Source organism: Cheilinus undulatus, linkage group 15 (genome assembly GCF_018320785.1).
Source record: "Cheilinus undulatus linkage group 15, ASM1832078v1, whole genome shotgun sequence".
NCBI lineage: Eukaryota > Metazoa > Chordata > Actinopteri > Labriformes > Labridae > Cheilinus > Cheilinus undulatus.
This window is the reverse complement of record NC_054879.1, coordinates 29,153,472-29,165,481: the sequence shown is the minus strand read 5'-3', so window position 1 is coordinate 29,165,481 and position 12,010 is coordinate 29,153,472. Positions and strand designations below refer to the sequence as shown.

Below are 12,010 nucleotides of genomic sequence, written 5' to 3'. Positions count from 1 at the left end.
TATCAAATGTTTGCAAGGCTTGAAGAGTCTTCTTTTGGTTGTTCTAGAGACATAGCATCCACAAGCAAGGAATGAACATGAAGCCCTGCGCTTTGCTGTTGATCTGTGCCCTCCAAGATCTAATTGATTGATCCTTGAGTCTGATTGGGAATGTTTGCAGGGATTAAAGATGGTTCCTTAAAAATGTTCCAGAGATATTATGTTTGTCAACAAGTCATGAATATGAAGCCCAATGACATTAACCTTTGACTACCAAAATCACATTTATTCATCCTTGAGTCTGACTTGAAGTGTATGCAAGGCTTAGAGAAATTGTGTTCAAGGGATAACTTTTTGCCCAATGTGCTTAACCTTTGACCAACAATATTGAACTTCTGATCTATTTATCTTTGAGTCAGAGTGGGCATGTGCGTGAAATTGAAGAAAATCCCTTGAAGCGTTCTTGAGTTATTGCACTTAAAAGATGAACATGATGGCAAACGACTGAAATAAACAGCCTGGATATACAAATAGACAGTAAGACAACATAATTCCTCTGGCCTGTGCTCTCACCAGAATGGAGGCATAAAATGAGTGAGAAACAACCCAAATTGTCTGCATACCATTCATACAATATTCCTCCTTTTTTATGCATTTTCATCCTGCTCTTTTCAAGCCAACATTGTTTGGATGAGACAAAACTCAATTTTTATGAGGGTTATTGTGTTTTCATACAGAATGAGTTGAACGGATTGGCTCAATATCTTGCCAAATGCCAGGTCATTGTGGTACAATGAGGGACAATTTATGTCGCCTTCAAGCGCCCCTCGTAAAATCTATTTTTAGTAACGTTTGTAAACGGGATTTAATTAGCTTATCTAAAAATTGTCACTTGCTTTTTACTAATCACTGTAGATTAAAAATACGTTGTGAAAGAAATGATTAAACGTAGACATAACATTGAATGCTTTTTCATAGACAAATTAACATGAAGAGGAAAAACGTAAGCTAAATATAGGCTACAGGAGATAAATAAGGAGCATTTCGATAGAATTACTGAAGGAATATGTTTTTAACACATTTAAGATCTAAGTTCAGAAAAGAAAAGGCTTTGTGCGACTATGCGATATGTTTAACAGGCTTTTGTTTTGTGTTTTAGCCCAAGGTCTCAAATGGATATTAGCTAAGTTTATGTCAGTTTGTTAGCTTAGCTTAGTTTTAAGCTAACTCTGTGGCAATGCTTTAAATGGCAACTTTCTTGTTTAATATTGTTCACGGTCCATTTACGAATGTAAGGAATTAAATTGCTGAAGATTACCCTTTTGTATGTAACTATATTTATCTTCAACTTATTAAAAATTTGTATTATAAATTATGTAATTGTTCAAACACATTGTTTCAGTTCGCGATGGTTTCAGATAAAGCTAAAATTACTATCTATTCCTCTTAATTTTTTGCATCTCAAACTTTAATTCTAAAATTCCGAGTTCTCTTTGAACGCAGCTCCATTGAAGCTGAGAGTGATGATGATGGGAGAGGAGGAGGGGGAGGGTTAATATGTGAGCTCGCGCTGATGCTCGAGCGTTATCCGTGCAGCAGAGCTACTGCTGAGAGCCAGGCTCGTCTCTACAGCCGAACCTGTTATTTTTTTCCCCTCTTCTGTCGTGTTGAACCGAAGCAAAGCTGGAGTCAGCGGTGCACTGTCCGCAACCGGAGCCGCAGCAGTTCCAGTGGAGCGGCACCGAGCGGCAGCCTCCGCCCTGGACCGATGAACTGGCTGAGATGTCCCGGCATATCTACACTCGACACGGGATAGGGGAGGGGGTGCAGAAGCCAGTGTTTCAGGTAAGAAGATTGTACTTACTCCTTTTACTTTCCCGTTAGACACTTATGAGAACAATTTCGACACAAACAGGACTAAGAACAATAATACCGATTGGGAAAAATGCATATTAAACAAGGAAAACACTTAAAAATCAAAACAAACTGCTTCCACTGCTTCCTATAGTCTCCAAACTCCTCATACTGCTCCCTCTACATTGTCATCATTGCTAATGAGCCCCTGAGGTGTCATTAATCAAGCAGAAGCAGAAGTCCTGCAGTATGCTGAGTATCTGATTTATTCAGAGAGAAATTAAAATAGGGTTTAAATTATTTAGTATTATCTGACAGTACTTCACACATGATATATTAGGTGGTCCAAGTCACCTTTCTTCCATAGAGGAGAAAAGATTTTGAGCTCTGAAGCAGAATTTATCACTGATAGTTGCACTGAGCTGGGATGCAATTTGCTGGCATCCTCTAATGCATCAGTATTTCTACTGCCAGTGTCCTTAGATGCACACAGACAAATCCTGAGTAGATAGATAGATAGATAGATAGATATAACTGAAACTGCTTTGTGCTGACTGATGCAGTTATATCTAAAAAGTGCAAAAATACACCAACAGAAATAGAAAATCTGACAACAGATGAATTATTAGAGAGCTGAAACAATCTGTCAATTAATCAATAAGTTGCTATGTATGAAAATAATCAGTGCCTTTTGCATGTATTGCTTAGTGCTAAAATTACCAGCACTTTTTGCACCCAGTGCATTTTATTTTTAAAGGAAACTTCATTAGTTGCCCAAGTTTTGAAACACTTCAGTTCATGAAATTCTATTTTTTAGATGTGTCAATAGGAAGTGATCCTTTAATTATGAGATACCTGCACCCTAAAGAGAATATAAAAAAGGCTCCTAAACCCAAGTATGCCCTTTTTATTCACCTCCACAAGTAAACTGTGTAAACCAACAGGCAGAAAAAAACCTGGACAGCACTAGAGTTGTTCAGTGACAACTTCCCCTCATGGGTGTTTCATCCAATTAGTCCCATGACACCTCAGGACTGCTGCATGGGGAGCTCTGGCACCTAAGAGTCATCCCTCTCTGTGCTGGTTCTCACCGTTCACCATACCCATACATAGATGTTCTTTATCTTACCTATTCTACCACATAGTTCCTCAACAGCATTACCACCTTCAACAGACCCAGGCAAAGCTACCTACAGTGTATCTAGACCCCCTTTACTTTTTTTCAGTTTCATTATGTTGCAGATGCTGCAGTAAAAAAATCATTTTCAGTACTCCAACTGACAAAGTGAAAACAGCATTTTAGACATTTTTGAAAAACGTATCTGTAGAGCTCAGAGACAGGATTGTTGCAAGGCCCTGATCCAGGGGAGGCAAGAAAAGTTCTGTTGAATTGAAACTTCCCAAGAGCACAGTGGTCTCCATAATTTTCAAGTGGTAGAAGTTTGGCACAACCAGGACTCTTCGAAGAGCTGGTTGTCCAGCCAAAGGGCCTCAGTAAGAGAGGTGACAAAGGATGTGATGGTCACTCTGACTGAGCTCCAGAGATCCTGTGTGAAGATGGGACGAAGTTCCAGAAGGACCACCATCACTGCAGCTCTCCACTCATCTGGGCTTTATGGCGGCTAGATTGAAGCTTCTCCTCAGTGCAAAACACGTGAAAGGGCTTTCACGTGGAATTTCCGGCAAAGGTCAACATCTTCTCTGCTAAGAGAAGCTTTTGGTGTGGCTCTTTGCACTTGTTATAATAAGGACATATGGTCAAGGTCTGATTATACTGCAGCTTTTCAATAGCTGTATCCAAGGTAATGGGCTCTATGCACGGCAGGGGGTGGCGTATTTCCAGTGGAAAATAAGGCCGCTTCATAACTTCCGCCCAACGATATGTGCTAGGCCAAAACGGAATCTAAACCCTCCTATACTACGTTAATTTGTCCGTTTCATTGGTTTTTTTGTTTCTATTGTTGTTTGTGTTTACTCTATCATCATCGCTTGGCATCCAAACATGCTAAAATGATGTTTCAAAAACAGGTTAAAAGCACCTCTGGACATCATTGCTGCATGCTGCAATGTACATCTTCAGCTAAATTTAACTCATCATTGACAGTCAGCTCAGGTAACTCATGCAAACAGCGAGTAAACTGCAACCAATTTGCCATCATACGCCTTTCTCTTCTCCCGACTGGAAGTGTGGGAGCGGTCTAATGCCAAATGCGAAAGCAGTTCATGCATAGAGCCCATTGCTACACCAGTGGCAGCCACTGCTATTAGCTTTCAGTTCCTGGCCCGTGGCCACAGCCTCATTTTCCTCAAATGACACTGATTGGTCAGAAATGTTTTTGGGTCTTGCACAACTGTAGATTTGAGCTTTGCAAGATGGATTTGCCTGATGACAGTCATGGAGTTTCACAGATCCATCTGCCTGCAAGATTAACCCATCACTACCTTATAATCAGTGAAGATGAATAGCACTCTGGAAATCAATGTCATCATCAATGTCTTTGCATTTTTAATCAAAGTTTTAAAATATGTAGCTCTGATACAGAAGTGATACAGTGATTATGTAAAAAGTGCAAATGCAAACTAATCATACAGGCTGATGGATTAAGATATCTGATTGACTAATATCAAGTGTGACTGAGGATGAAAAGATTACATTTCAGAGAGTGAGGTCCTAAGTCAATTGTGCATTTCTGATGCCATGCAGAACTCTGATGCTTTTGCTGCTGTCTGATCCATTTTGTACCTCCATATCAGAAGAGTGTAATGACGATATTAACAAGAAGAAGCACTAAATTTACCCCAGATTCTCTCACAGATTGCAGGTAGTGTTAGAAACATGCAAAGTCATTAATCATGTTTTCTCCCCTCCACCTGCATCTCAGGTGAAGTGTTACCTCACTGGCTCCTCAAGCACTGAAACCGGTTAACAATGTATGAAAATGGGTCACGGAAGGTTAATCCGTGCCGGTCATGCAAAATAAGTTTATGATGGATTTGGGTATGGCAGCCATTAAAGCAGAAAAATGCCCAACTTTGTATAAATAGGTCATCGTTGAGGACCAGATGCAGCCTGAGAGAAGCAGAGTCCTGTCAACCCCAGGGGATGAGTTGGTTGTAATGGATTTTTCTGTAGAGAAGGTGCCCTTGAGTTTGAGTCTGAATATATGGGGAAGAAACAACAAAAATATATAATGGTACATGGAATTTATTTGCATGTATTTGCTTTGTCCTCTCCAGGCTAACAGAGGGACTTACTCTAGACGCAGTCGACTGAAGAGATCTGATGGCAGCACCACGTCTACCAGCTTCATCCTTAGACAGGTAGGGCTGTTTTACCCACAAGCTGGACTCATTATCTCACCTGGACTTCTTAAAATGATTGATAAGAGGCTGCTTTTTATATTCTGTAATTCTTGTGGTATCAATTATTATTCTGTTTTTCCTTCTTTTTTGTCCATGTTCATTTGTAGGCTCTAGGTCTGGCATTGCAAGTCAGACAGTTTCAGTCAAGAGTCTCCATTGAAGCTGTTTTCACACCTGAATTCCAGATAAATGTCAAGATAATCTCCATGGAAAATTTCCATACATGCACGCTGATGTATGTCCCTCACAGCAGATAGTTTTGCAGCAGTTTTAAATAGAGGGGTGGATAAGGGGTGGAATTTCAGGGTGAAGTCAGAGTGAAAGCTCTTTGCATTCACACATGCAGCTAAGCCAAGTAAATTAAGAATATTTAGGGAATTTCTGTGGAAGAGTAAACAGGCTAAAAAGTTAGCAAACTGCATTAATAATCTGTATATAAAAATGGACAACACAACAGCTCCTCTCAAGTGAGGCCAAAACTTTTCTAGCAGTCTGCTAGAGAAGTTGTGGTACAAGTAAAAAAACTCAGCCCCCTTTCATTTTAACAGGAGCATCATAAATGAAACTTAAAGGGGACATATTTTACCTTTTTAAGACAAGTTTATTTCAGTCTCAGATGTCCCCAAAACATGCCTGTGAAGTTTGTTGCTGAAAAAACACTCCAGTATTGTATTTTTGCATGTCTAAAAATCCCTCTGTTACAGCCCTTCTCAGAATGAGTCGTTTCTGTGTCTGTGGCTTTAAATGTTAATTAGCTGTCTGACTCCGCCCCTGACCACACCCCTCTCAGGAAATGGATGCAGCACTCCTGATGTTACAGACACCTCTCAAAAGTATCCAAGTATCCAAAGTTTAGGACCTGACTGGGAATCTCACATACTGTAGTCAGCAGGGTAACCCACTGAGCTATCCAGCATCTCCGCTGGCAGCTGAGAGGGTCAGTAGAGGAGGGCAGAACTTTCCTCCAATGGGGGAGGGCCAACCAAACCCGGGGGCGGGTGCTTACGCCCCTGGTGAGGTCACTAGGTGTAAAATCTGAGAAGGGCTTGTTTTAGCACACATTTTCTGAAAGGTGGAGAAAGAGAGGGGGAAAGGAATGGATTTTTCTGGTATTTGAGGGGATTGCGGCCAGGCCAGGGCCACATATTTGTGTTAGAAAAGCCTGAAAAAGTGTTTTTTGCACAATATGTCCCCTTAAAACACTTTTCTGCACTATGATTTCATGTTTCAACTAAGTTACTGTCTTAACATCAAAACGTTCACTTTTCTGAAAAGTTTAGTTTCTATTAATATTTGAAGCTGTAATGGAAGGGTATAACACCATGTTTGGCATCCCTGTAGTCAAAGGTTGCTACTGCTGTGCTTTGAGCAGCACCTTTTAAAAGTAGGAGAGGAACAGTGAAAGAAAACATAATGAATACTGACATAAAGGCTTTTGAACTTTCAAAACTGACACAAGAAAGTGTTCTGCTTAAGACTGTAGACGCACTGTGCTGTTTTCTGGTATTTTTAATGTGTGTTTTAGTCAGCAGAAAGGGCTGGAGTTAAAAAACCCTGGCAGAGCCTATTACACAAATCTCTTTCCTTTAAACTTCAGCTTTGAACGATAGAAGGAGAAGGTAGTGGTTCATCCTTCTTTGTATGCTATCAGTGGGTGTGACAATAACTCAGTTACAGGCATGTAGCTCTCCAAAACTCAGCTGAAGCATCTAAAACCCTGTCTATACAAAACACTAGCAGGTATTTATATCCTACATGTGCAATAGGATACCAAGAGGTAATCCTTCATCCTTAATGTGGATGGACTTCAATATTTACTGAAACATTTGATATCTGATGGCTAAGACAGCATATGGAGGTGATCTGTGATGACTTCATCCAGATTGTATTAATTGTGTGGATACAGTGCATACTGGCGTGCATCAAAGATCACTCTGACAACTGATTTGATCTACCTTTTTATGTAAAGCATGGCTTTAAAATGTAAGGCCAGCTTCGATGTGAATAACGGGACTTCCTGTTCTTTTAAGAGATTTAGATTATCCTGCTCAGCTCAGTGATAAGAGCTGGTCTTTTGGTTACTAAACAGTTCCTTATTTGGTACCATTTTGCCTTTTTATTTTTTTTAAGTTAACAATAAAAACAGTCCTGCTGCATCAGAAAGAGTACCCACAATCTAAATCAAAGAAAGAGTCCTCTGCTATGGGACATTGAAGTTGATCTTGAAACAATGAAAATCCAAGATTCCTGTTGGATTTGCCACCGTGGGTGACCCCTGAAGTCGAAACTTTAGCGCCAGAAACTTGCAGGATCTACAGTATCCAGAGTTAGTTGCTGGAATGTTAGTTGCCAGCACTTTCACTGCAGCAGTATGTAGGGATACCAAGCCACAATAATAAGAGAGCCACAGAGTCGCATACGGCCTTTTGTTTGCCCAAGAGGAGGGCAAGTAGCTCTGATATAAGGCCTGCCTAGTGGACACAGTACTAAAATGCATTCACTTGGTATCTGAATGCCCGGAATGCATTAATGCAAGCTAAACGGTATTGATTCTCTTTCTCTTTCACAGCTTGAATAGAGAATGTTTAATTTATTTTTATTTTTTTTGATAAGTGATGTTATTACCTGAATTAAGAGTGATTGTTGAGCACATTTGTGGACTTTTTAGTTAAAGAAAGTAATGTTTTATGTGCTCTTCTTCTCTTTGTATTAGCTAGTTGTCCTGCATCATTAATCCTGAAAAATGTTCATTTCCTAACTGTCCCTTTCCCCATGACAGCTTGATTTTAACTCAAAGTGAAATGTGGGCAAAGGACTCTGACATCTGACAAGTTTTTGGCCCCTGTTCTAGTTAGAAGAGGGAATCAATGACCTTGATTTGTATCCACCTGGGAATTCAGCCCACTCAGCTGCTCATGAGGCATCTAACAGCCATGTATTATTCATAAATTCAGGATCAGGCAAAGGCTGCTTGAATGCTGCTCCTGCCGCCTGCTTTATACACCCCTCAATAAAACAAATTCAGATTGGTTTCCTGTAATAAGCCTCCTCTGTTATTCATGATTCAGACGGGAATTACTGTGCACTTTGACATCCAGCTAACAAGTTACCAAGGGAACTGAGGCTTTACAGTGGATAGTTTGTCATTGGCTACCCTTGTACCAAAGCCCACCTCCTGTCCTTTCTTCTTCTCTGGCTCTTTCAAATACTCTCCACAGCTGACCTCCTCCATCATGTGCTAACAGCCTCTGAGGACACGCCACAGCATCAAATAGGAACAAATCAGGTCATGCTTATAAAAACACATGAAAGCCTTTCATATCTATAGAAACATCCAGATGTGATTAATGATGGTGTCAGGTATTCACATCTGTGACGGCCGCATTATTCATCTTCTTTGTAGGTCAGTATTTATATGTTAGGTTTTTAAAGGCAGTGCACCGCACTGGAAAACACAAGGCAGTAAGTTAAATACAGCTCCACTAAAACGGTTCACTAGAGATACCTGTAAATAAAGCTCAGCTGAAGGGAAAAATCTGTGCCACAATGTCTATCTCTGTACTAAGATGGTAACCCCTAAAATCAAAACACCAGAGGATTAATCTAGAACCAGTTCTTTATTTAGGAGAGAAAGATTAACCAGGAATTGGGATTATTTTACTGAATGGACTGAAGGTTAAATACTTTGATATTTAAAATTAATGTATTAAATCCAAAGGGTAAATCTTAGTTTTAAATTGAAAAGATCAAGTGTTACTGGTAACTAGGAATGGAGCTCATTAATTTCTAATTGATTGTTATAATCAAGTTCTCGAGTGATTTTGCAGATTCCCTACTTGAATATGCTACCCGGATGAAACTCAAGCTTAACTCCTTTTTCCTGCCTTTTATTTTGAAAGGTTCAGTTCATTTTGATTCAAAAACTTTCCATTTCAGTTAGTAAACTCCAGCTTGTTGTGTGTTACATGAAGCTTTAAGCATTAGGAGAAAATTGTCTGCCTCTTCAGATTTGGAGTGCGTCAGTTCTGCACAAACTTTCGGTAGATGAGCTCTCATCACCTGCTGAGTTCTGAGCACTGCTCATCTTCAGCATTACCTGCCTCCTAGGAAGCTGTGCATCAGTTTAAAGGTTCCAGGTGCATACACGCACTGGAGACAATCCCATCTGGTGGTTATTTTATCGACTAAAAGTCTTTTCATTACGCAGTTAAATTGTTTTATTATAAAAATGAAAATAATGAAAGAAAATGTACTTTATTTAGTGTGACTGAAAAGCATACTATGAGTTCTATGTCTATTAAGTTTTTGATTTTAAGGATGTTTTAATCTTACCACTCCATTAAACTCTATTCATTTGTTTTTATTATTTTTAGGATAAATCAAAATATTAATCATTAATTTGATTTATTTATTTAAGGCTTCAAGGCCACAAATCTGTAGTTTGACTGGATAATGATACCTTTATCAATGCTCCTTATTGACTGAAGTCCTTATTGATACCACTTTTGATCCTTTTCCATTGTTTTGTGGAAATATAAAACACTTTTAACAGAAGTGGTATTAGCTGAGTAGAGCTAGTGAAAAAAGTCATGATGCCTTCTGTTACATCTATTTTATAGTGCTGAAATAACAAACACATATGCACAACTTAACATTTTATCTAAGTTTCACATCAAAAAACAGAAATTTCATCCTCTTGATGGGACATTTAAACAAATCAGGACATCTTATTTGCATTACCCTTAAAACGGTATTTACTGAGCTGACCTTGACTGCATCATAATTTGATGCTCTGTCTACTCGTTAAGTCCACTAATTAACTTTTATTCTGCTGATTTCACCACAGAATTCAACACTGGATAAGTATTTTTAACTGATTGGATTGGTTACAAAGTTAAGCAGGACTTTTTAGTGATGATCTGAGCAGATGAAGAATAAAATTGTCATGTAGTAGCTGAAGACAGTGTTATGACTACATGCTTCTCTGAGCATACCCAGAGTATTCAGTGGGACTGTTTAAAGTTGATGCGCAATGTTGATGTGCTTTTAGCTTTTGTCCCCTCCATTAGAAACTGATGCATGTCTTTGCAGCCAGAATAATGTTAAATCTCATAACCCTTAAAACTCAATAGCAGTATCGATAAACTCAACATGTTGGCTCCTGGATTTGAAAAATACAGGGCTGAGTTTTAGTCTTCCTCTCTAATGAACACAATATTTGTTAGATTAAACTAAGGCTGGACAATTTTGAAAAAGATCTAATTACCTTTTTTTTTGACTCATTGCAAATTTGAAATGAGTGCTTGTATGTAAGGGAATGATAATTTTATGTTTTTCACATTTTTAATAAGACAAAAATACAAAAACAAAGAAAGTAGGATTTTTTTTGGCAAAATTGATGCTTGAATGTTTGCATGATGTGTAGAGCATAACATCTCGGCATCACAAAATGCATTAAACTGGTATTATGAAACACATTTCAGATAAAAGTGATATTGCAACTTCTGCGATTTGAAAAACTTCATTAATTGCCTTGCTTTACTATTCGTGGCTGGGTAATGTGGCCTGGAAATAAAATTGCAGATTTTTTTTCACACCAAACCTGGCCAGCCTAGATTTAAATCAATTTTCTGTCCATTTTAACATTGCAACATGTCAATCAATCAATAGAATCAATCAATCAAGAAGTTTTTCTTTGTATAGCACCAATTCATAACCAAAGTCATCTCAAGACACTTAAATTGACTGGCAGGTAGAGACTGTACACTTAGGTGTAGCCTATTATGAAGAAGACCAGTGTTAATCACCACGAGTTCAACTCTAGCAGTATTTAGCCTCGTTACAGTGGTGCCATAAACCTTCCCTTTAATGGGCAGGAATCTCCAGCAGAACCAGAGACATGTTGACAGCCCTCTCAAAGTCACACTGGGAAAGGGGTAGGGAGGGGTAGGGAGAAAAGTAGGAAGAGGAGAGGGACAAGAGAAACAACAAAACAACAAATTTATGGCTGTCATGGCCACGAACCTATCTTCCATTTTGTAGGATATTTCCATAACGTCAATAATGATGGTAGCAGTATGTGAAGAATTAGCATCTCAACCATGACTGATAGAAAACAGAATAATACAATTTTAGCATTAGCAGCTAGGATAATTAGCAATTAGTAATCATAGCAGTTAAAGTAGAATTATTTGACATGTGTGCGAGGAGTAGAGAGAAAAATGGTGTATTTCAGCATAGAACAACTTGATCTTATGTGGATAGAAAATAAAAAGGCTTTAATTGCCAAAAGATACGCCGAGCAGGCCGCCCAGGTACAGTCTGTGAGAGAATCGCCTCCACTCTTCGTTGCACACCTGCTCAAATATATATGTGTATTTATGTGGAGGAGAGGGAGAAGAACAAGCTGGTGCCTAAATGATCCAAATGTTTCTCATTCTGACAAGGTGTTTGTTTTTTATTGATCCATATGCACAACGGTTGTTAGCTGCTGTTGTTTGAAATATGAATATATGTAAATACATTATCATATTAGATATATGTGAGTATATCTAAGCAATTAGGCTCCGCAGTGAAGGTTCCTGGTTTGAATCCTGGTCAGACAGAGCCTTTCTGTATTGCTCTCCCTGTGTATACATAGGGTTCCAATAGACCTAAAACATGGTTTTTGGGTTAATTAGCGACTCTAAATTGCCCATTGATGTGAGTGTGCCTTGTTGTTTGTCTCAATATGCCAGTCATGTTATTGGCTAGCAACCAGTCAAAGGCATACCCCCCTGCTTGCCAAATGGCAACAGTGATTGGCTCCAGCCTC

The 12,010-nt window shown here is 39.0% G+C and overlaps 1 protein-coding gene across 2 annotated transcripts in view; it reads left to right on the top strand.

Moving 5' to 3' along the window:
* Window positions 1-1,626: 1,626 nt before the first annotated feature.
* Window positions 1,627-12,010, top strand: part of cacnb4a (calcium channel, voltage-dependent, beta 4a subunit) — a 63,369-nt gene continuing 52,985 nt past the window's right edge. For both annotated transcript variants that reach the window (XM_041807889.1, XM_041807888.1), the window contains exons 1-2: window positions 1,627-1,824; window positions 5,071-5,154. In XM_041807889.1, the coding sequence (XP_041663823.1) occupies window positions 1,762-1,824; window positions 5,071-5,154 (147 nt within the window). In that variant the 5' untranslated portion in view covers window positions 1,627-1,761. The remainder of the gene's footprint in view (window positions 1,825-5,070; window positions 5,155-12,010) is intronic.